Below are 24,552 nucleotides of genomic sequence, written 5' to 3'. Positions count from 1 at the left end.
GTTGTCGTGATTTAATTGATGATGACTGACAGATTTAGTGGTCTCATGTTAGCCAGACAATCCCCTGCTCCCGGGTTTAAAAATTTCGGAGAGGAAAAGGAGGAGGAGGAGGACCCCTCCGCTCCACCTTTACCGTACGCCAGTTGCGAAAGAGTTCTCTGTGCCTAGTTTTCCCACCCGTACATTAGTTAATTCGGGAGCCTTGTTTCAGTATTTCTATGGTGGCTCGTATTTCGCTCGCTATGACCGCGTCCTTGGGCTAAGCGGCTTGCGCGACCATCTTTCAGCTCTACAATGCAAAATTATGCCCCGAACAATCAGTTCTGTGCTCCATCGGTCGCATGCACCACATACACACGCGCCAGCAAACAAAGCAAACCACAGAACAAAGACCACGCGTCAAACACGGTACGCGCTGAGCACCAAATGACGCCACCGCCACGGGTGATATCAGCGCGAAATTCCCAAAGTGCGATGCACGGGTCGTTCGCAGCGCCAGAGCAACGCCAGTGCAACGGCAGACAGCACGTAGCGCACATTCTTCTTTCCGGTGTGACTCATCGCGCGTAGAGCTTGCGTAACAGCGCGCATGCGTGAGCGCAGGCGCAGTGAACGCTACTCTCGAACTACTGGCACTGCCGCGCACCCTGGAACCCATCCGCGCTTCTGGCGGCAGAGTCCCGCCGCAGTTTGGAGTGTTCGGCCGCGCCGGTTTTGACGTAGCTAGTATCGGTGCCGTAGCAGGAGGGGAGCGAAAGGAATCTGAGCTCGCGGGACCCACTCTTGAAGCTCCCGAGGACAAAACCTAGGTGAGTGGTACCACTCCTGGCGTTTTTAGCTTGCTCGCTATCACAAAACGACGAGAGCTGTGCACAGGCGTCGTCTGCTCTTTGTTTTGGTTGGGCAACAGTTAGGCCTGACTCGCCGGTGTGGGCAGGGCGTCGGCTGCTGTCCGTTCGGCTGTCCAGTTTTCTCCCTCGGATGCCACGCCGAATGGTGGCGCTTGGGATGACAACGTTCTTACTGTTTCTGCTGTCGCGTTACGCTTGTTTGATATAAACGTTATCTTTTCTATATCAGGCGATGAAAGCCGCGTTATGTCAGAATTCTTTTCGTGCTTTTGTAATACGAGACCAGTGTCGCAGGCGTTTTACCGAGGATTCGCCATGCGTCGTTTCGCAAAGCTTCCGTTTAGCGTTTGTTTTTGAACTGTCACGTTGTGCGTCCTGTCACTTGCGTGTTTGGTTTTTCTGCGCATTAGCTTTGGCGGGCGCGTCAAGTTCGCGTACGTGTTTCTCTCCCTCCCCCAATAGTCGGCGGCGGCGGCGGCCGACGGCGGTGCGGATGACCTATATGCGAGGCAAGATTTTGGCAAGGGGCCGATGCCGGTTCTTGGCGTCGTGTTCAGGCTATAGCCGGTTTGGTAAATTTGCAGTCGCTTTTTGCCTCGCGCGTTGACTTGCGCTAGCAAAGCCCTTTCAGCGTGGCCTTATCTTTCGCCCAGGTCCGATACTTACAGGTGGCTTGACCGACGGCTACCACCACCATCCGAGGGATAAGCGCGAAGGGGCTATTAAAACAAATCATCTGTTGCCTTGGTGTATGCGCAGCTTGTGATGCCGGCATAAGATTTTCCAGGTCAATGGTTGGGTGAACGTTTCCTAAGCGCGTACGCACGCGCGAGGTCGAGGAGCCAAATAACCGATTTCCCGAGAAAATCAAGATTTTGGGGAAATTAAATCACGGTTAGCAGCAGCAGCAGCGTCCACGTTTATGAAGGGAAACTTGCGTTCACGAAGAGCGTCTATTTGCTTTCATTCCACACATTCTGTAAAGGCCACACCTACGCGTGTTGCGCAATACAGGCGCGTATCAAAGCCGCGTTTTTCGACTGCAGTTTAAAGCCAGTTTTTCCCACACCCGTAGCGCATAAGTCTGCGCCGATTTCGGACGCACATATGCCTTTTTTTACTAGGTCTAGGCTAGCCATGGTCTCTGATCGTGATTACAAGCGATTCTCACGTCAGATTTCGAACTCTCGCGCAGCGTGGGCAGGTCACTTGTTACCGATGGGGCTGATCCGGGAGGTATTCGGCGGAGGCGGAACAGCGCATTGCTTTCCTGTACTGCAACGGCCGGCTTATCTGCCCATGGCACCTTTTCACAATTTCCGTTCGTTGGCCGTCGCGATGTGCCGTACGGCCTGCCGGTGCGAGTAGTGGTATCGTGCCAGGCCGCCTGCGCACACTGCCCCCACTGTTTCCCACCCATGACGTTGTAGCCGCTGCTGCTTGGCCCTGTTTGCCAATGTTCTCGCGAGGCCCGCCGCGTTGCCACGTCCTCAAAATAGCTGCCGCGACGGGCGCGTGGGCGCGAGGAGGCCGCCGCTGCGACGACGCCATAATTCGGCCCCTGCGTAGAGGGAAAAAAGAAAAAAAAAAAAACCCTTCTGTTCGCCGTTCAGCGCGCTTTCGAACGTACTGTCGCCGCCGAAATACTTCGTAGTGGCCATTGACGTCAATGACCTTGAGCCACAGTCGTGAGTTTCGCGCTCGGTTGTCTCCGTAGGTTTGCACCCCCGTCGTAGCACGCTATCCGCGCCGACGCGCCCCGTGGAGTAGGCGAGTCTCCTGGAGCGACGTAAGGCGCGTGACTGGGCAAGTTTCGGGGCTGCTCCATTGTTCCGGCTCGCCCGCTGCGACGCGGCCTCACGGCCCGTCCAGGCGCAACGCCTGACCCGGCACAAGTGCTCTGCTGTGCCGGTCGGCGGCGCCGCTCTTCCGATTACCGAGCAGCCTTTTATTCCGCCGCCGACTACGTGCTCTCCTTGCGAGGGGCTACCGCCGTCATTATCGGCCGCCTGCAATCTCGTGAGGCTGAACGGTAGTGCCCCCTCTCCCGTTTACACTTCATTCCCGGAGCAGACCCTGTCACTGTCCGCGGCGAATTCGATAATCTGCCCCCCTCTCTCCGTTCTCCGTTTATACTGACCTTGACAAATGTGCCACAGAAAGAAGACTCGTCCGTTGTCTGGAGCAGCTGGCGTTCCTGTGTCTTAAAACAAAAAAAAACTTCAAACGCATTTTTTTTTTCTCTTGTGGAAGCCAGAGGAAGATATAGACTTTTGCAGCAGTTTCGACCTGCATGATGGTAGCTGCCAGCATTTTCTCTTGCTGCTTTTTGAATTACTTGGGTGGAGTCTCCCGATGGAAGAGCTGTACAGTACTTATAGCTGGCCTTTGTTTCCTGGTTCGAGGAACCAATATGCGCTTATCATGGAGTCTGGACTGCCCTCCATTTTGGACCTGCTTTTGTCCATGAAACTGAGATATTTCTTTGTGACATGCCTCCATTGAGAATTCTCCAGACGTTTTGCACATGCCTCTCCACCACTACAGAAATGTTCAGTTTTGGAGGGTGTAGATATTTCGTGCACCACTCATCATAAAGTACCCGAAGGTGCAATGGGTAGCTTCAAAGGCATGCATCTCTTCGCAGATGCCTGATTGCGAAACTGTCTGCGCCAGATTGTATCAGTTTGATGTGGCTAAGAGTAACCAAACAGTGCTGTTTTCCTTTTTACCCTCATTTGAACTGTTTATAGGCAGCAAACAGGTTCATGGTTGTGGTAGACCTGTTTGGTTGTGGTAGACTGTCGTTTAGTGATATGCTAAAGAACCTTTCAGTTGCTAGGAAAACTGCTCAAGAAAATTACTGCAGAACCAGCTGTGGTATGGATTTCCTCATACAAATTGCAGTCTGCTAGGTTTAAACTGGAACCTCACCACTGCCTTTTTTTTATGGCAGGTGGGCAAGTGTGCTGCCAGTGCAGTGGAACGGGATGTCTGTGTTGGGCTGCTGGCATTTTTTTGTTCCCCCTACTTGCACAGCTTGCAGCTGCTGCAAGAGCAATTTATCGCTGAAGACTGTTTTGACGTGGCCACAAGCTCAACAAATGGGTATACTGGAAGGGGCCTGTAGTTCCGGCTTGGTGTGCACTGCTGGCTTTTTTTTTTTCCAAAGCTGTAGAGCTTTTATCTGCAACAGGTGTAATTTATGGCCAAAGCCTGTTTTGACAGTGCTATAATCTCAACAAATCGGGGTTCTGTTGTTTCAACACAGTGCAGGGTGTGCAGTTGTCATTGCCAGGCTGCTGAGGAATTTTTTGTTTCTGTCCGTGAAAGAAATGGCAGGTTAAAACGGTAACGGTGCCGTTCTTGGGCAGTGGCATGACGGGAAATTGTTGGGAGCATTGGGCACTCGCTGTACAGGTATGACAAAAGGAGCTCTGGGTGTTGCTTCCAGCAGTGCACAAACTTTTACCTGACTGCATATTCCGTGCTGGCTCAATCCTCTAGTGGGATGAGCATTCTTTGCCTCGTTAGGCTGGCTATTAGCCGTGGAAGGTGCACAGGGGTTATTGTGGTAGGAAAGGCAATTTTGGTAATACTGCGGTGCATACCGCATTTGCAGTGCACGTACTGCAGGATTCCTTTCTTGTAAGCATCCGGGGGTCTGTGGATGCCACTGAAGTAATGGTGAGGGATTCTCCTAATCTCCTCAGGTTTGAACTCTGCCTGTAACTTCTTCTCTTAGTTACGACCACCGTTCCTGTGGTTTTAGGAAAGATCTTGCCGAAACCTGTTGAGCACATACCTGAATCAAATGCATTCTTGTGGCAGCAGTTTATTGCACACAATTGGGCCCTGTTCTTTTGTGGCATCTGACAAAAGGAATTGCGTATTGCTTATGTTTACAAAGTGTTAGGAGCACAAAAGTCAGCAGCAGCGTACTACAAGCCAATGTGAAGTGTAGGATGAGTGAGTCACGAAAAAGTGGGCCCTGTCAAGCCTGTTGTTCCCTTCTGTGGTGGCTTTTGCTTGTAGTAGAGGCAAGAGAATGTTTGCAAACAAGATTCTATTGGCTGTTAGGTGTAAATATTCCATTTCCTTTCCCTGCAATGCACCCTATTAGCATTAATATTGTCATTTTAAATGTCTTATACCTGTGCTACACGGCCGTTTCAAAGGCCTTCCGAAGGCCTTTGAACCAATTGTCTATCGAGTGTCCCATTGTAAATACATAGGGCGCACTTGAAGGTGAGCGTTCAACCGCCAATCGAAAGTTGCTGTGTAGCAAAGGTATAATTTTTATGAAAGAGCCTGTATATGGTACTTTGCTGCATAGGCAGTAATGTTTGTGCCTGACAGTGATCAGCCAACTGGTAAACGGGATCTAACCAGTTGGCCGTAATAATGTACAGTTTACGAGTCAAGACGGCAACATCTAGTTCCTTGGGCGGAGTCTGCAAGTGGTGACGCCTTCAAGGATTGATTGATTGAGTAAACTAAGCAAGTGTGATGTTAGGGTGCCTGCCCGGTGAGAAGTGTCCTCAATCTGGGATTCCTTGGAGGTGACCTGCCCTCGCTGCCCTCTCTACCATTATGCGCCGGGTAGAGGGGTTGGAGCTGGTCAGCAATTCCACCCACTGCTGTGTGGTAAAAGAATGTAAAACAAAAGCAAGTGGAGTGTGTGTGTGTGTGTGGGTTTGCCACGCCCACTTGGTGGTGCTTTCTGCATCTGAAAGCAACTGTGATGTAAATGCAGTCAAAACTCTAATGAAATCTGATCTTGCGAATTTCCCAATGTGACGAATTCAAATTCCCTCATAGGTGCCTACACGGCTTAATGCCTTTATGAACTCAAACGATAACGGAATAGATTCAGTGCCATTCCCAATTTAATGGAGCATTTCGAGAAAGAGACGCTTTTAAAGAGGGGGCAATTTCGAAAGTGTTCAGTCAGATTGTCACGAAGATTATTGTGCGTGCCAGAACCAAGGGCTCATGAAGGAACTAAGGATGCGTTGAATGCACTTGCCTGCTACAAAAAATCTGTCCAACCAATGCTAACAAAGCGCACTTAGACTAAAATCACAGGCTTTTTTTTTTGCCAAGTTTTCCCCAGAACCCCTAGTATTTTATTGCTACTATTTTCGCCGCGGATTTCTTGCGTATTACTAAATAATTCAGACGAGTGCCGCAGCCTCCGCAATTGCGATGTCGTGGTAGCTGCTGGGATGTGCCTCCCTTTAGCCATCAGATTTACTGAATCAACTGGTTGTAAAATGACGGCGCAGATTTTATAAAGTTTTCAATAATTCCTGGTTCCCGGTGAGTTCGTAAGATAGGTTTTAACTGTAATAGGAGCTTGTACAGCTTGCAGCTTGCTTTTGGCACACTGCTAGGGTGTGTGGGTTTGTTATAGCATCACGACAACTGGTGCGCCAGTTTCTAACTGTATGAACCCTTAATTAAAAAATAATTTCACTCCAGTGTCTCCCACCCATTTTGTTTGGTCTCATCTCGGACAGCCCGTAGAGTGCATTAAGTGAATGCAGTTAAGTTCTTTCTGTTGGTGTCGCATGAGTGTGCAATGTCTGCAGAGTTTTGGGCTGCCTGCTGGGCTCCCAACATGCAGAGGTGTGTGCTTTACGCGATGTGCATGTTGAGTGTGTGACTAACGGTGTGCGCACGCTCACTCCCTCACGCCTGTACACCCCCCCTTGGCCACCATGGACGCAGAGGTGATTTGGCCATGGAGAAATTTCCCAAGTAAGTGCACCGCTGAGTTGTCTTGTCCATCTGGGTGGTCGTTGGCCCATCCAAACTCCTGCATGCAAGAGTGCCCCTCTAGCTCGTTGCTGCTGAGCCTTGTGTAGAGATGAGAGCAGGGGCTCCCATGTAGTGCTGCCACTGGGAGGGTGTAGGAAATAGCCTCACAGTTTGCCACCCATGGAAGGTTCTTTGATTTGGCGTACACTCCCTGGACCAGCTATGACAGTTCAGTGCAGCCACTGTGCACAAGTGCCTGCCCCCCTCCCCTTTTTTGTCTTCTAATGCATTGTTAGTGTCTTGAAGAGACAAGTGCACTGTGCTCTGAATTTGAGTGCTGCGGTGCTTGAATTAGGCCAGAAAGTGCAGCCGAATCGGAGATATCTGAAGTTGTTGGCACCCGACAGCGTATCCTGATAGGGCCAGTAATAAATTTTGCAAAACGATGTCTAGATGCTGCTGCTAAGCAGGCATGGTAGCTCTTGTGTTGACGCACATGCACCTTTTGACGGGGGAAAATATGGAAATTAATCCAGACCTTACTGCCTGCGGTAGAGGGAGCCTATTTTAACAGTTGAGATTTTTGTCTCTCGAAGCACACGCTGAGCAGAAATTGCCAAATACATGGGGAACAAGCCCTACCTCCTGTTGTAGTGGGGAAGCCTACTTTGTGTCAAGTGGCTGAGATTAACATGTGCTAAGTCGAAACTGCCATATCTGACATTCGCTTGCGTGCGGCTCTTTCCCCTGCTGTAACATGATCTGTCAACATCTGCCTGTCCTGCTTCAACCATTCATCTGTGCTGTTTGGTTTGTTTATTTCATACCATTGTGCCGTAGTGAAGGGCAAGGAAATTGGGGCTAGATCGAGGAAGCCAGATTTTTGCATCAAATTGCAGTGTAGGAAAAAAAGTGAGGGGCTGCGATACGTCTCTTGGGATTCTCTCCTCATTAACTGCTGCAGCTTTAAGTGGTATTACTGCACTGTTGTCTGCCACGTAAAGGCCAAGGCGATTTCAGTTTCTCTTCGAACCACCTTCTGACTTGTAGCAAGAGCAGCATGCCTTGTGTGCCGATGTGTGCTGCATGTGCATCCCTCCTCCTCCCCCTCAGGGTTGCCGACGAGATTCAGCAGGAGCTGGCTAGCTTCAACGCTTCCTCTCTGAAGCACACGGAGACCCAGGAGAAGGTCACTCTTCCTTCCAAGGAAGGTGTGTGTGCTTGCAGCCCCTCCCACCTTTGCCTGCAGAGTGGGCGTGGTGGCACATTGTTCTCTGCAAGAGTGCTGCTCTGGTTACGCATGTGTGCCTTTAGTGCCGTCTAGTTTCATTAGCACCATGAGTTGTGATATCGTGAAAGAACGGCCATATGCCTGCCTACCAATAGATACTGCTGCCACTTTAGGGGCCTTGGAACAACGTTCAAGAACGCTACAGGTGCTTTACACCTAAGGCACCTACCTTCTCAGCATCTCACAAGAATCTTCTTGAGGCTTGAAGTGGGAAGAATGTAAACAAATACTGAAAAGGATTGTGCCTTCAAGGTTTACACACTCAAGCTTTGGATGGTGGTTTTTCTTGCGGGTCATTGCTGCGCATTTTCTTTTTTGGCGTGTTGGGAACGAGTGCCCGTGCGAATAAAATAAGCTGTCTGGAGTGCTGTCCGACTCCACTATGGGCACTCAACTAAAGCGTCGTCCAAGGGGGTTTTGCAGAATGGGGTGGTGCGCTTGGCATCACTTCGTTCTCCCTAATGTAACGTTGCGTAAACTAACCTAACCAACACATGAGCAGAAGCAAATTTAAAACACTGAAAGCTAACAATGCCATAAAAGTTTAAATTGAAAATAAAGATTAAAAATAATCTCCTACAGCCAAACTCCATCTGCTGCCTTTTGGAACAAGCTGAGCTGGAACCTGTACACAACGGCAGATGCTGGCCCTTGTTTCGGTGTAGCCTTAAATATTCTATCTAATTGGACGGTGCTGTAGCACTCTAGACACTGAATGATATGCTATTGTCAGTATCAGTTGGAGTCGCTTGAAAGTGATAACCAGAAGTCGTAGTCATAACTTTGGTTTTCTTTAGCTCTGCTGTGTGCTTTAATAACCCTGCCCCAGGTGAGGCTTTCCACATGCACTTTGCAATTCTTTCTTACTGGTACACTGCTCTTATGTCATCCCCCCCATTTTTGGGGGATTGCAAAAGTATTGTCACCGTCCAGTTGCTTCAGCAGAGAATGGTTGTCATGGGCAATTAGGTGAGAATTCTGAAGTTGAGCTGCTACTGACAGGAGTTGAGGCTGTCCAGTGAGACGCGTAGTCTTAAGAACAGCGGCTCGTTCCGCACTGGCTTGAGAAGGGGTGTCGTGCTGTCTCTGTAAGAGACAGCACGGTGTTTTGTGTTTACTTTGCCTGCTGGTAGGGTTTGTACGAAGCCCTGTTTTAAAGAAATGCCCTTTGCATTGAAAAGGCAAGGTAGTGTGCACCGAAAGGAATTCAGGGAGCATGGTTGCGCAGGGGTGGGTAGTGCCTGGAAGTTTGTAGCCGAAAAAGCTAAAGTTCGCGCCGTGCCATTCGTTTCTGAAGCTTGTTTCAGGTCCCCTAGAGGTGCACATTGCTATTTCTGAATTTTTGCTTTCTGCAATAAACTGACCAAACATGCATTTTGGCCTGCTGCAATTGCTTTGCGTTACTGACATGGCCAATGGTAATTTTAAGTTACATTTGCATTAGGAGCTTGGTTACCTGCTTCCCTATTTTGTTTCCTTTGACTTTGTCTCGGTTGCCCATATGAATAGCTGTTAACAGGAGATGGGCAGGAGAACCTTACTGATTAGCTGACATTTAGGTGTGAAGGTTCTGCGAGGGAGTTGAGGTGTCTTCTAGTAATGGCTTTGACACTGCTGTAGTGGGCTTGCAGCGAGAGCTTTGTGGGTGTTTACTTTCAAGCGAGACTCCCATGTTTCAGGTGCCCTGAAGACAAAATACAAGTTTGGCTCATTCAAGAGACTGCATTCTAACAACTTGACAAAATTAGCGCAAACTTCTAGCAAATAAGGCGTTGGCCACCACTTACCATCTCACTCGTTAGTTCTTTATGACGGCAGGGGCTTGTTTGTGCAATTAGACAAGGGACTGCTATTCGTAGTGGTCTCTAGATCAGTTTCATCGTATCACTTGAATGCTTACCTGCAGTTACCACACTACTTGCGGTTTTTTAGCATTCCCTTTTGCATGACCGCCGACGTCGTGTAGCACAAAGCATGAAAATTTGTTTTTTGGCCGTAGTTCCCAAAGGCTGGTGCTTTCAAATGAAAGGGGTTGTGTTGTGTCTCTGTGGTCGTGAGTGGCTGGCGCCCGCTGGCAAGCAAGGTAAGGTGCCACCCTGCATGCCCCCCTTGTGGTGCAGATGTGCAGCAGGAGAAAATCCACAACAGCCTGCTGGAAGGTGTGGAGCAGTTTGAGAAGACGAGCATGAAGCATGCACACACGCAGGAGAAAGTGTGCCTCCCCAAGAAAGAAGGTACTCGGCCGCTGCTGGTGCCACCCCACATTTCATGCCTGCCTCGGTCCCTTTGGGACTAGTCTCGTTGAGCTGGTGGCGCACGTTTTTGCCAGACGAACAGTCAGCGTTCCCCCTTTCGGAAATCTCCTTCGATGCATAATTGGCCGTTATCACCAGGAAACATACCTAAGGCATCGTCTTGCTTTTACCAGTAGGCTTGGTTTTGGGCTGAATTAGGGTTTGACTTGGGCTTTTTATTTTGCGCAAATTGTCACTGTGTTAGTGTAGTGGCAGCATCAGTCCATAAAAGCTGTTGAACGGTCCCAGAGTGGGATAATGTTAGGACGAGGAACATGGCAGATGTGCCTGATTACTTCAGCTGTGCAATAGCGAGCCTTTGTCCACTGTTCTGGGCTTCGTTGCTGCTGGCAAGGATGCTTTGGTTTAAGGAGCTGTTATGTGTGCTAGGAAGAGGAGCCGTGCACTTGTGAGGTTCTAGCCAGGGTGGAAACAATGAAAATGGGAACTGCAAAAAGGAGTTGGGTGGCATTGATGATTGTAATCCTTCATGGCACATTGCCTCAGCCGCTAGCCCACTCTATTCTTAACTGCATAATGCAAAATGCAATGTTATTTTATTTGGAACAGAATCTATAGCGACCGGTGTGCATTTTTGGTTAGCTTCTCCACAAGCAGTCCTGTGTGTTTGCTGTTTCATTTCTGGTTCCGGAACTTCTCAAGATAAAAAAATTTCCACAGGGACCAAAGCATTCGCTGTTCACCAAAGCTTGTTATAGGGGTGGTCACTGCATTTAGAAATTGTTTCAACCCTACTTAGTCCTCTTCTTGTGTGAAGTGTTAAGGAGGGTATTAATGTAGGAATATTTTGTGCTTTAAAATCTTACTGGTCATGCAGGGTTGCTTGCCGAATCAAGCTTATTTTGTGGCAAGTTGTTCCCCTGGCAGTGGGGTGTTTCACGTTGGCACATTTATCTGGTGCTTGGTTACATTCAGCTGGAAACAGTGCAGTCGTCCAATTCTGGGACTATATTGTGTAAAGATGTGCAGTCAAGCTATCGCTTCACGATGGTAGTATTTGAAACGTGCGCAGACGTGAATGGAGTTGTGAGTCTCTTTTGACTTGGGGGTGGCACCAGCAGGTTGTTTCCTGTATATGTCCTGGTGGCTGGGTCCTGCATTGTCCTTGTCTTCTCCCTTGCATGCAAAAAGAACTGGACACTTTTTCTCAGCATGCCGTATTGTAGAGAATGTCCCCCTACCTGAACAGGCAGGTTGAATGTGCCTGCTACAATTACGAATTTTTCTTTTTTTTTTCTTTTTTTTTTTTTTGCCTCTACTTTTTGTTTAATGGCCTCTTACCGACTGCCTCAAGATGGGCTATGTTGAGAATTAAGCTTTGTCATGAAGCATTGTTACTGTGCTTTGAGCTGTAGAGCACTTGGGCACGTGCCAAAACTTGTGTACCAAGTTCTATGTACTGTGGAGTACTGAGGCCTCACATTTTTAAAGCCGCTTTCACACTTTGCATACCAAATGCAAAGCTTCGTAGTTTTTGGAAACTGAAATGAAAGAAAAAAAAAGTGGGCTAGTGCTCAGTACATCTATACGAACTCCTTAAAGGGACCCTGCAACACTTGCCAGTGACTAGTAATGTATTTTGGGATAGTCTATTGTCCCAGAAATCTCCTTCCGCAAGAATTATGAAAATCCGTTCACAATTAACAAATCTACGCGCGATGAGAAATCGCGCATAATCGTTCCCTCTCAACTCGACCGCGGACAACGCGACGAAAGCTGCGCGCTCTCTCCCGAGAGGGGGGCGGCTCGCGGCTTTCTTTTCGGCGGCCTTCGATATATCACACGCCGGGTAGTTTTCTCCTTTTCTCCGCAACGCGGAGGGGCCTATGTCCGGTCTGGTGCCACAAAAAAAGCAGGCATGGGTGCCTGCTCGCAAGTGCGCGCTCGGGCTGGTAGGGCGTTTTTGAAGCAATAAACGTTTGTAGTTGAGTGGTTCCATTGAAAAAGAAGTATAGAGCTCATCACTCAAACTCCGCACGCACTCAAAACACAAAAGAAACGGCAAAACTGTGCCTACAGGTTCAGGCATAGAAGAGGTTCGTACACAGCGATGACGACGACGGAAATGGGAGAATCTAGCCGCGAAGTTGACCAGTGACAGCCGATCGGGCAGCCATGGCCTGTGTGACGTCCCTTAGGCCATGCCAGGGGTTGCATAATGAGGACAACTGAAGAGAGAGAGCGGTTGGTTTTTCCGCGTCTTTCACATTGAATTGCGCGCTCACCGCTTCACGTGCACGTGTAATATTTGGCTCAGGTATTCCTGGCAGTGTAATCTAAACGTCACGCAGGTTTACTTGCACTGCTCAGAGTGTTGCAGGGTCCCTTTAAGGGGCTGTTGCAGTAGCATGTGGTATTGCAAGATTGGGAGCTTGTGGCAGTGCAGATTTATCCCAAGAGGCTTGCGTACAATCTGAATGTACTGTATTGCTTATAATTTGCTGTACTTTATGACAGATAAATATAGGATGTTTTAGGCATTATTTGCAGAGCTCCATACATTTCATGTGGTGCAGTTTATCTTGAAGAAAAAATGCCAATGTGGTGAAGTTAGCTGTGCAGTAGTGTGCAGCTAGGAAGCAGCTGCATTGCCTTTTCCTCTTACCTGGAGAGGCAGAACAACTGATGGCCTTTGTTGTCCACAAGGGTCTCCAGCTGTGACTGAGCAGTTTACTGTAATCCTGCGCACTTGATTCAGGTTCAGTGCCGGTCTTTAAAATGTGGCATAAGTATTCCATGCATGGAAATGTGCTAAAGGTTGTGTGCCCACTCTGTAACAGCAGTGACAACGTTAACTGAGTGTCTATGTGGAACCCGCACATTTTGCTTAGCGAAAATGGGCCATTGGAGACGGTGTTGCGCTACTGTGTCTCGGGCTGTTTGGTTGTGGCGAGTCTGTGGTGGTTGTGACGGGCGTGTGTGGGAAGGATGGATGCGAGGCGACAGCTGAAGCGTGTAGACCGAGCGTGCCTCTTCCTCCTCTGTGGTGCCTTTCTTCCATCACTGAGGCAGTGCCCGTCTTTCTCTGCAGTGTCTCAATGGACAACAACAGGCAGGCGTTGTTAGGTGGCATCAAGGGCTTTGAGAAATCCCGGTTAAAGCACACAGTCACCAAGGTGAAACAGTTCAAGCCCACAGCACAAGGTTCGCCAGGCATGGCAGAGTGGTTTCCCCGCTAGCTGGGGCGTGCTGCTGTTGCATGCTCCTCTCGCAGAGACCTACCTACCTGCCCACCCCCACAGCTTGGTGTGTCCTGCCAGGGGCAGCAGCCCCACGTTGCGCAGTAGTGTTGACCCAGAGGCTGGCCTGTACGGGGCTCTTGTCCACCCCGTCTTCCTAACCCCTGTGTGCTGTCTGGAAGCATGCCTCTCTTCCGCTCCTCATAGGCGTGTGTGCGCCACTCACTCTGACCTTTTTTTCTTGCAGACATTGAGTCTGAGAAGGAGCACAAGCAGATGATTCAGGGGATCGAGTCCTTTGACCCTTCCAAGCTAAAGCATGCCGAGACCAGCGTTAAGAACCCATTGCCAACCAAGGAAGGTACGGCTGGGGCATTGGGTGGGCTGTTGCACTAACGTGCTGCCATCTTCTGCCTGGGTTGCCTCGTTTCCTGCCATACAGTTGCAGCTTTTCTTTGCCCCAATATTTTTCTCATCTTGCGCGGCTGCTCTATTGTTTTGTGCTTATGCAAACAATAAGTTACCTAAACATTTTTTTTTTTTTGCTGATTTGAATTCTTCGGATGACTCTATACCAAGAAAAAATTGATGCATTTTTTAGGGCGACTTTAAAGTGACAAAAAATCATTTGTTGTTGCATAATCGTGGTTTTTTCGTGAGGAACGCGAAAAATTTTAAAAGCTTCGCGGGTGTGTGTGGAGGGGGGGAGTTAAGTGCAAGGATGAAACGTGCGCCTGTGTGTTACCGGATGTGGAAGCGGTAGCCCACACCACTTTAGTAAAGCATAAAAACCACCATCCGTGCAAATTTCGCATATTGCCACAGTGTGGCAGCACATGCCAAATGATTGAAAAAGGCGCGCTTTCTAAACATATAATCAATGATGTACACGTACGTCATTGACCCTGGAAGGGTTAGTGGGTTTTGTTTTGCCTCTGCAATCCCTTGCTGGGATGCAGTTGCTTGTTTTGCCCACGATTATTGCCACTTGCACATCAGTGGAGACTTTTTCCTCAATGGCACAACTGCGGTGTAACGGAATACTAGCTGCCATTCATTGGTTTGTCTAAACGGCATGTAGCCTCAATTCTTTGGCAGTAGTTGGCTTCAAAGCACTTGCTTAGTATGTGGCCGTCTTTTTATATTCACAGCAGCAACAAATTTACCCTAGCTGTTCTACTACATGGACCTCCAGTTTGATGGTGTCACCAAATTTAGTGACCAGCACACTATGGAGCTCTTGTCATGAGGCATCTATACAGTTAAGGTTGTACAGATCATGTGCTGGTGTGCGACACTGGGTGTTTAAACGTTCAGGTTAGAAGTGCATCTCGAAATGCAGATCTTGGCCACCTCAATGGTGCATTGTACTGTGACGTTTGAACAAATTTTGATGTTTGCATTGTCTGCAAACAAAATGTACAGTAATTGAAGGGGTGAATTTTGCACTGGGGTTGTTTAGGCTAAAACTTCCTGTGCTTCTACAGATCAGTTGACAGCTAGATTCTCATCTTCCTGAGGCACAATGAGGTGTGTGCAGATTCATTTCACTGATATAAAAGCACCATGTAATCTCTAACCTGTAGCATCCACTACTGTGCACCTCTCAGATACAGGTAAACCTGGATGTAACGGACCTCTATAACGAATTCCTGGATTTAGCGAAGTTTTTCAATTTCCCATTGCCAGCTCCATTGAAGCCCATGTGTTTGCGACCTCTATGTAACAAAGGCATCACAACAGTTAACCTTGATGTAACAAATTCGCTACGCCGATGAGCCATTGTGTTCTGCACTTTCTGAGAAATTGGACTGGAGAAATGCACTAATTTAGCAAACTTCGTCTGCGCCGCAAACTACCGTGCGTTTCCACGTGTAAGTGCGGTGTCAATTAGGTGCTGGCCCTGCCTGTCGGCGTGTACTCGCACGTCTCTACTGCTATCGGTGGTGTCGGATTGTGGGCGAGGAGTTCTGCTGTGCTGCCACAAAACGAAAGTTGTCTTCTCAAGACAAGCTTGCAATTGTAAATGCAGTCTCTGCCGGGGGGAAAGAACGTCGCAGCTCGGTGCAGTATCCGAGGTAGCACCCTCTCACCAATTTTGAGTGCGGAAATGAGCAAGTTCGCAAAAAGGCGCCTTTTCAGCATCAGTTTGTTTCCTGAAACAGGTTAAGGCACCGAAAAGGGTCGAAAGGGATACTTAAGTTGCATTTGTGGTTGCGGGGGTAAGTGACCTTGATTCTTTGGATGGCATGTAGTGCCTAAGCTCGTGGGGAAGCAGCAGGCACAAATCACCCAGTTTTTTACCGTAAAATAAATCCTTGAGCAGTACGGTCACCATCACTGATGTCTAGCATTTGGGCTGCGTTTCTCCTTCATTTACGCTAGCATTAATTCAAAACCTGCATGTAACGAAAAATTGAGTTTTTGTCAACTTTGTTATATACAGATTTAACTGTTCTGCATTCTTTAAATGTATTTTTTAGTATACGTGAAAGTACGTGTAGTACACGCAAAAGAAATTTAATTGTAGCTCTTTTTTTGGTTCACGAGTTGGAGTTGTTTTGAGTTGGAGTCTTCCTATACAAATGTGCACCCACCCTACGCGAGAATAATTAACCAATAAGGCCATTAGGGGAGCCACAATATCCTGGGAAAAAGTTGTGCTACAGTTGAAGGGAATGATCCCCACAAAAGCGCCTTAACCTCAGGTGACCCTTTGGCTCTGCGGATATGCCACAGTGGCAGTCAAGAATTGTAGAGGTTCTGAGATGCTTGAGAAATAAATTCTATAGCAAGACATTTTCTATATCTATATCATAAAACCTAGGAAATGTCTGTGGTATCTAAATGTGATAAGCTGTGGTGCATATACAGTATGACTTCCGGCTATTGCAGTGTAACAGATTGTAACAGTGATTCTCGCTCATTGCCTTGCTTTTGTCTCGTTTTATATCTTTGTGAAGTACTCAAATGAAGCGCACTTAGGCAAGGTAGTGGGGGTTCTCTCTAATTATCCCTGGCTCCAGAGCAAGATTCGACATGATTGGAGGTATCAATTGCTTCCGGATTGGCTGCCTTCAGTGTAAGTGAATCTAGGTGGAGTGGAAGGCTATAACACACACGTGGTCCTCGTGTGAGGCATGTTTAACCAGCCTACCCAGTTGTGCAGTGAGAGCCAACACGCATGCGGGCATTGTGCTCGCAGGGGCATTCCTTAGCCGTGCTATGCGTGTTGACTTGTGGCTCATTAAGGGGTGGCTCTGGCATGGACTCTCAGTAGCTGAATGCCTCCTTAGAAAGCTAACACTGAGCTCCATAGAATAAATGTAGTACTTGCTATTTCGTTATAAGGTCAGGAGTTGGGCTAGTTGGTTTTGAATTGTTGTTGACTGTGCTTTGAATGACATGGTACACAACCTGGAGAGGAAGGACAAACGAACGAAGGAGACAGCATGAGTGTGAACTAGCGACTGATTTATTTACAAGTACAATATTTGCTTACGAATGGAAAGGGGGAAAGTAAAGAAACTTTTCTTTGATACACGCATAAAAAGTCACAATCTGGCAAGGGTTTTCGAGTAACATTGTTGTTTGTGCGTGACACTTTTCCCTACCTCTCCTTTTTGCTTTCTTGCTATGTCCCTCTTTTTATGAGGTTTATTTCAGGCGGGATCAGCGCTGTTGAGCATGAGCTCTGCTGGGTTGGAATGTCGGAGGCTTCCCAGATTTAGCTGGTGGTCTTGTGTGATTAAAGTGCTGCCCACTTGCATTTTTTTTTTTTCGGGGCAGCTCAATCTGTGTACCTTGCAATTCCTGTGGAATTTGTCTAATTTGTGTACCTTGTAATTCAAAGTGCAGTCAACAGAGAATGGTAGTTAGGACCTGGCCACTGTAGACTGACCAGGGCTGACCTTGTTGCATGTGCATTGCGCTTTTAATGTGCGAACTTGGGAGGCTGGGCAGTATTACTTGTCATTCAAAATTGGTGCAATTTTTAAAATTACATCTATGGCATCCAGGCTAAAATGTTAGGCGAGGTAGAAAAAAAAAGCCATGAGGCCATGAAATCTTTTTGGCTTCAGAAACTAGAATTTAAATGTACCATAATTAATTTCTTGGCTTCGCTGATATGAAATGGCTTCAATAAGCCAGTAAATTTTCAAAGCTGCTGAATGTGTTCTGGGTGGAAATGAACAGGTGGGTTATATGGGTATGCCTTAGCGAACAAGTTTCTGCCTGCAACTGTTGTGTGGAAATAAACTCAGCAAGCACATTCTTTTTAATGTCTTTTTGCACTTCTCATCGAAAATATGAACAGCCAGGTCCAAGAAATCAAGCCTGAACCCGGCCCGGGCTGCAGCCTTGAGCCCAGGCCCGGCTCAGCCAGGCCTGGGCTTTTAGGTCAGCCCGTGCCTGTGTAGTGCTGTACCCTCTCCCTTCTATACAGCAAATAAGTTCAATATTCTGCATTTCCCAATAAATTCTATCAATGTCCGCACTGTTATACTGTAAGAGTCTTGCGCTTGGTTTTGGAAAGAACGTCATGGTGGCCTGAGCTCTTACTGCATGTGCATGTCTTTCTTTTTTCTTTTTTCAGTCATAGACCAGGAGAAAGCTGCGTGAGACGCCACAGAAATTGCCAACACAACCGATGCCAAGAGAAACAAAGATCCAGTCATGTGTATCTCTCCTGTCCCACTTTCTTTTGTATACTCTGCCAGGGGTGTTGTTTTCTTCATCCTGGGCGCGCGTCCTCTTGTAACTTGATGGCCACACCAGCCCCTTTTTCTAGTAGCTTTAAATTCTACCGGACAGAGGTGCTACAGCAGCTCCTCCTCTGTTGCTGCTGTGCTCACCAGTACTGTCAGCAGCATTTGCCAAACTCAAGCTGTCAAAGAGATGATGTGGGCTGACCTGATTGGCTAATGCCTGCACCTGTGCTGTATCACTTGATTCTATTTTCTATGGCATGACCACAAGCTAGATATTGTGCTAGTTCTCATGGAAGCAAACTGGGCTTGAGGCTGGCTGTGGCACTTTTGTTATCGAAACATTTTGTACGTGGAGAGGCGGTCGGATGTCTATTTAATAAAAAAATCCTTTTCGGATCTGTCTCGTGTGTTGAGAACTTCCAATTGAAAACCCTGGGAGGTGCACTATCCAAAAGTGCACCATGCGTCTATGGGTGCTTCGGCAGGATGTACACTTAGTTGCAATGCAAGATGCTTTGCATTGACAGCATGGTTCTGCAATTGCATTTTCAGGATGGCACAAGGGCAGATTTCACTTCCTGGTGAGTTGCTCACAGTAGTTGCCCGAATGCATTTAAAAATGTTCAAGACATGAACCGGCAATGGCGAGGGGATGGAAAGATAGAAAAGATGGGTGATGCCATTTTTTGCTGTGTTGGAAAAAAAATCCTGCAGCATAATGTGTTTCTGTTAGTTGATCGAACTTTTTTCGGTTGTGCTAATGCCATTACTTCTAAAGCAAAGCTGTTTACCTCTGCCCCAAATAACATATCTGACACGCGTAGCGCATCTGAAGTGCAATATTCTGTTTTGAAATGTGTACAAGCCCGGTATTTCCGGCGCCATCAGGAACTGTTGATGTGCCGTGCTCCTAAACTGACTGCAACAACCAAACTATTTACGAGAACAATGCTTAGATTGAGCTAGTACATCTTGAAAAGAATTCGGCCACCATCGCAATTGACATGCGAACACCGGGGAAACGGTGGGGTTGGTGGTCTTCACTGGCAATCCATTCACGTGAAGTCCGTAATCCAAACTGCGAAAGTCCACTTCAACTCAGCAAAATTCTAAAGCCAACGCCCGCGCTATGAACCCAAAGGAAATGTTTTGCGAGCCGAATGCAGTTGTAGCAATCGGGTAGACGCTGGCGGTGAGCGCGAACACAAGCGGCGCTGCGAAGCGCGCCTCCGTGGCGTCAGCTTATGGATTCTCGCATTTGTCGTCTGCTTCACTCAGGATCGCTCTCCTTGCTGTTTCTTTGCGCTCGGTCGACGTCTGATGCTTGTCCGCACCAGAATTGGCGTGTGGGTAACTTTTTATCATAATAGGCTTAAAATCGCCTACACTAGCTCATGGTGTCAAAGTATAGTTTTGGATACCGCTACGGGAGAAACATTGCCGGCGCCACCCCATTCCTTGCGAAGCCGGTCCTGTGCGGAGCGCGAAGAGTCGGAGCTAGGCGTCAGCTTCTCGTGTAAGCATTCGAACAAAAGGAACAGTCAGCTGCTAATAACCGACAACAGCGAAAATGGAAGACCAAAACAAATTCTAGGCCTTCAGGGCTGTCGGCTTTGGCAGAAGGCATCACGATTCTCGGTAATCATATGTAAGGTAAAACAGTTTTTGCAACCTTGCCGTACGCTCGAACGCGTTTTGTCACATCACTTTACGTTGTGAAGGCATGAAAGTTTGCCAACATGCACTATAGACTGCAAAAACTGTCGGTTGAGTTCCAAATAACCCAGTGTGTATATACGCGCGTGCTGATTCTATACCAGGCATCTAACCAGTATGGAGGTTTATTGAGCTAAACGAGTCACGTCTTCGTTAAATTTATAGTAACACATATATGTTTAAGACCTGGAGGGATATTTGGGAACATTTTGCACAGCCATATCTTCCCGATATTCGGATATGCGTTATAGGAAAACTGCACTCAAGAGGAGCAGGAGGAGTAAGGGGAGGAGGGGAAAATTTTGTTTAGCAATTAAATCGATCTGGTTAGTGGGCCAGGTCCTCAGTCCAGGACAAGAGAGTAAAAGTAATTTTCTTCAAATCATAGAACGCCATCCCGAGTAGAATAGGATTTGTTCTTCGCGCGTGGAAGGGTTGAAGAGCAATAAAGAGCTACTTGGAATTCTCCTTCGGTTTCGAGTCTTGTAATATATGCAGGTATACTATTTATTACGTTAGTTAGCGAGTATATCATGCCTTCAACACCGTAATCATGTCATCATTGTTCGAGTTGAGAGTCAGTTCGTTATGATAACGATATAATTACGATAGAAATTCGGAGCACAAAAGCCGCCTTCGAGTACTGTGGACCACGTTGTTTAGGGCGCGATCGCGGTGGCGTAGCACAAACCTTCTCATTGTATTTGCATGTGAATAAACAAAGCACGCTGCGGATATGCACCTCCTTGCACGCAGCCGTAATGGAAGCAAATTTGTGAAGGGAATGTATGCCATACAAAATGAAGGAAATATCCACACGACCTTTGTGGCTTCCAAACATCCCGAAACCTCCTAATAAGAAATTGGTGACGGCGCAGAAAAATTAATACGTTGGGCAGAAAAAAAAAGCAAGAAACATTGATCCCATACAAGATAACAACGAAAGAAACAGAAGAAAGCCGCTTTATTTCCTGCTGTGCGATGAGCGTGTAGACACTGCAGAGGCCGCTGCTTGGTACGTAGTATTGACTGTTCAGTCTTCATAGGAGCATTTCAAAAATACTGCAGGGAAGCCTGTGAATTTTGAATACTTATCGAGAAGCTCTGATCGCTGATCCTCGCGAATAAGCAAGAAAGGACGAGTTACACACGATGTTCTGACCGATACTCTGAAGAAAGTTGTTCTCTATCTCTTCGTGTGTTGAAAACTTGTGGGTGATACAGCTTCAAATTATTCAGATGCGTCAGAAGCTGGCAAAATAACTGAGTCGCTAGAAATACGCTTTTTAACGCACTACAGCAACGAAGCGGGCGATTTCTAGCCCAGGCACTGTTGCCCCTCACAAGCGGAGTGTAGCAGACGACAGCGGCGCGAATCCCTAAGCCGACGTCAGAGCCAGGGGGCGCCACTCGAAGATCTCACCGCCAATACTGCTGCGAGCCCCCGCAAACCTACATGTTGTATATATTTTTTAAGGTCGCGTTATTTTTGTGTAAGATGTTCTAAATCAATACTCTACCCATTTTATCGTAAATTACAGTGGTTCGGTATGTCTTAGGCGCAGTATGCAGTCTACCTACTTGGTACTTCGTGCCTTTCACGAAGGGCCGCTTCTGTACTGTTGATGAAATCGAAAGTCGCCGCTGAGGTAGTTCATTGTAACCGGGTGGTATTGTTAAAAACACGTGAAATCGAGAAGGACGTGGCGTCGTTCCTGTATGGAACTTTTATCTGGATGACACAATAGCGCTGCTCGCCTCCACCACCCATTTTTTTTAAGCTGGACGTGTGCTCTGTCAAAATCTGCCAAAATACTTCATACCACAAGCTAGCTGCAGCACTGTGGAGGCTACATTGTCGTCCCCCTCAGGGCGCCTAACTCACCGCGAAGGAAGCGACAAAAGGCGCTGGGGCCTTGCGGTGCCACTTGCCGAAAGGGGAGAAGTGAATGTCCTTTCAGGACCCCCTTTCACGGTGAGTTAGGCGCCCTCAGTGGGCGCATTATTGATAACAATGTAGCCTCCACAGTGCTGAAGCTAGCTTGTGGTATGAACTGTAGGCTCGATTCAGACCACATGAGCTCGTGGGGTCCTTGCCTCTTCACCACTTTTTGGCGTAGCGTATGCCCCCTCTACTTCGCCGAGCGGAGTTTTCTGTTAACGATCCGCACGGACAGAGCTGAAGTTTCTCGAGTCAAGAATTCACAGGCGTCCGGGTGGCTCGGTGGTTAATGCGTTGTTCTGCTGGGCACAGGGACGTGGGTTCGATTCCTGGCCGCTTTTCTGGCGGATGTGAAAATCAAAAACTCCCGTGTGTGGAAATTTAGACGCAGGTTAAAGATCCCCAGGTGGTCAAAATTAATCCGGAGCGCTCCACTATGGTGTGTTAAACCCCACAAACAACTGAATTCACGTACCGGTCCTTATTAAAAAAAACTTAGCACTGCTGGTGAGTCGTTACGAACATCGCTAAAGCTACGTACTGTGTAGCTTGACATCACTTACTCCCGAGGTTTGTTTCGTGTGAGTGTTAATACACAGTATTGTGTTCCCACACAGCACCACAATCCCAGAGAGCCTGTAGGGTTGCCACCTGCCCGGTTTTGGACCGGCCCGACCGGTTTTTTTAATCAGCGGGCCAATTGCCGGTTCATACTTAAAACCGACCGTCATTGGCCGGTAACACGAAAGGAAAAAGAAAGACGAACTGTTCCTAACACACAAGAATTGACGAGCCACCACTACTCAGTCCTCAATGTCGCAACATGCTCCGTATTGCTCCATGCTGCCACCCTTGTTCCAGCCGTCTCTCCGTCGCAACGCCGCATGTCGCCACCAGACCTCAAGGCGTCGTTTTGCATTGTCCCCCCCCCTCCCCCCCCCCCCCTTCACCCCCAGCCTCTTCAAAACCGAGAGCTGCTGACAGGGTTTGGCTCTCGGGGGCAGGTGTAACCGCAGGGCATTCGAGGACGACGTGGCTGGTGGTCTCTTCTGCAGCTCCACAGGTGGTGCAAGTTGTGTCGAGCCCGGCAGTAAACTTAGCCCGCCACACACGTGTCCGCAGCACGCCGAGACGGGCCTCTGCCAGTAGGCCACTGCCCAGAGAGTTATCAAAAAACTTCCCCCGCCGATGGTCGTCTTGGTGGCGCTATACAGGTCCAGAGAGGGCTTCGCCTTTGCACCTTCGAGCCACTCCCTCGCCTCCACCTTTGTCACCTGAGCCCGGATACTGGCCGCCCTCGTGCTCACGGGCTGTGCGGCAGCTGACGCGATAGACTCGGGCAATACCTCATAACGTCGCCACAGATTCGCCGTCCGTCGGGTACACCGTGTCGAAATCCCGAAATAGATGGTGTGGATCAGGGTCTGGTGGGCCAGGTTAGTGTCGGGCAACCGAAGAAGCCTACCTTCGTAGCTCAATTTTGCCACTGCTTCCCGCGCCGTAAATGACGACCAACCCAGGTCCCCCTGGATCCCCTCCACCGGAGTGTTCTTGTGGACGCCCATGGCCATTCTGCCGGCGTCTCTCTGTCTCCTCTCTAAGAATTCACGCGTTCCAGCAGAGAGGCACAGCGTGGCATTAGCGTATGTCAGCCCTGGCACTGCCACCATCTTCCACTAGGCACGTAGCACCTCGTAGCGGTTGAACGCCCAAAGTGCATGCTGGCCCAGAAACCCTTTGTTTCTGGCAGCTTTGGTCTTGATGTGCCGCTCGTGTGTCGCCAAGTAATCCGGTCCTGTGCTCAAATGCACACCCAGGTACTTCGCCGATCTCGTCATGTGCACTGTGTCCCCCTGCAGTGCCTATGTCCGCTGATGTACCTGAGCCGTCCCCCATACCATCACCATGCACTTAGCTTAGCTAAACCGCAGTTGCAGCTTCGCTATCTCTGAGCCACAGATGTCCAGCAGGTGTTGCAGCTCTTCCGGCGATCCTGCCATGACGGCGAAGTCATCCGCGTACAACAGGGCTGGGATTCGATGGACCACCTGTTGCCCCTCTACCCGGTGTTCCAGCTGGTAACCACTCCCCGAAAACTCCAACTGGTGCGTCACCTCTGCCACATACAACATGAAAAGGAGTGGGGAGAGAGGACATCCTTGCCGCAGACCGCGTTGTATGTCAACTGGCGCTGTAGTCTTGCCACACCATTCAACTTGTGCTGTGATGTCCTCGTACAGTGCCTGGAGCAGGTAGAGATCTGACTCTTCCAGGCCATGTTCCCAGAGCAGCTCCCACAGCATCTCCTGATTCAGCCGATCGTAGGCCTTGGAGATACCCAGGAACGCCACATAGAGCGGGCTCCTGGTCTGCAGGGCGATTTCTATGCACTGCGTAAGGACAAACAAGTTGTCCTCAATGCGTCTGCCGGCCTGGAAGCCTGCCTGCAGCTCCCCCAAGACACCTTTGCGTTCGGCCCAGCGCTGCAGCCGGCTCTTCACAACCTGCATGGCCATTCGGTACATCACCGGAGTGATGGCTATAGGTCTGCAGTTTTTGAGGTCCATCCTATCCCCGGTGCCTTTATACAAGGGGCGAACCCTACTGCGCTTCCAGTCCCGAGGAATCTCTGCTTCCACTAGTACCCGTGACAGCAAGTCCCCCATTCGCACCCTGGCTTTCGGGCCCAACGCCTTGATGAGACTCACGGGGATGCCATCCACCCCCAAGGCCGTTCTCACGTCCATTCTTCGGGTAGCTTGCTTGAGTTCGCGGTCCGTCGG

General features: G+C 48.7%; 2 protein-coding genes and 1 pseudogene across 4 annotated transcripts; 1 reads left to right on the top strand and 2 right to left on the bottom strand.

The window, feature by feature from the left end:
* Positions 1–649: 649 nt before the first annotated feature.
* On the top strand, positions 650–18,512 carry Cib (thymosin beta cib). 3 transcript variants are annotated; one of them, XR_013323451.1, is made up of 7 exons: positions 650–809; positions 6,585–6,614; positions 7,728–7,825; positions 10,026–10,139; positions 13,647–13,760; positions 16,363–16,481; positions 17,997–18,083. XR_013323451.1 is itself a non-coding variant. In XM_077702859.1 (7 exons), the coding sequence occupies exons 2-6, from the start codon at positions 6,598–6,600 to the stop codon at positions 16,440–16,442; spliced, it is 360 nt and encodes a 119-aa protein (XP_077558985.1). In that variant the 5' UTR covers positions 650–809; positions 6,585–6,597; the 3' UTR covers positions 16,443–16,481; positions 17,997–18,512. The 3 variants fall into 3 exon arrangements, 2 of the variants coding, with proteins under 2 accessions (XP_077558985.1, XP_077558983.1); XM_077702859.1 differs by having other exon boundaries at positions 16,426–16,481; positions 17,997–18,512; XM_077702857.1 differs by lacking the exon at positions 16,363–16,481 and having other exon boundaries at positions 653–809; positions 17,997–18,512.
* On the bottom strand, positions 18,220–23,607 carry LOC144175189 (uncharacterized; annotated as a pseudogene).
* Positions 23,608–23,685: 78 nt separating this feature from the next.
* On the bottom strand, positions 23,686–24,294 carry LOC144175188 (uncharacterized). The gene is made up of 2 exons (XM_077704292.1): positions 23,973–24,294; positions 23,686–23,885 (listed from the first exon to the last, which is right to left on the bottom strand). The coding sequence occupies exons 1-2, from the start codon at positions 24,292–24,294 to the stop codon at positions 23,686–23,688; spliced, it is 522 nt and encodes a 173-aa protein (XP_077560418.1).
* Positions 24,295–24,552: the final 258 nt, after the last annotated feature.

This window comes from Haemaphysalis longicornis, unplaced genomic scaffold (genome assembly GCF_048455015.1).
Source record: "Haemaphysalis longicornis isolate Haplotype H1 unplaced genomic scaffold, Haemaphysalis longicornis Haplotype H1 scaffold_3, whole genome shotgun sequence".
Lineage (NCBI taxonomy): Eukaryota > Metazoa > Arthropoda > Arachnida > Ixodida > Ixodidae > Haemaphysalis > Haemaphysalis longicornis.
This window is presented reverse-complemented; position numbering and strand designations above follow the sequence as displayed.

Coding starts and splice junctions, on each gene's coding strand:
- Cib (XM_077702857.1), top strand. Junction 7,826..10,025: donor CACTCTTCCTTCCAAGGAAG/GTGTGTGTGCTT, acceptor CTTGTGGTGCAG/ATGTGCAGCAGGAGAAAATC. Junction 13,761..17,996: donor CCCATTGCCAACCAAGGAAG/GTACGGCTGGGG, acceptor TTCTTTTTTCAG/TCATAGACCAGGAGAAAGCT.
- LOC144175188 (XM_077704292.1), bottom strand. CDS start 24,294: ATGTACCGAATGGCCATGCAGGTTGTGAAGAGCCGGCTGCAGCGCTGG. Junction 23,886..23,972: donor AGCACAAGTTGAATGGTGTG/GCAAGACTACAG, acceptor TGTATGTGGCAG/AGGTGACGCACCAGTTGGAG.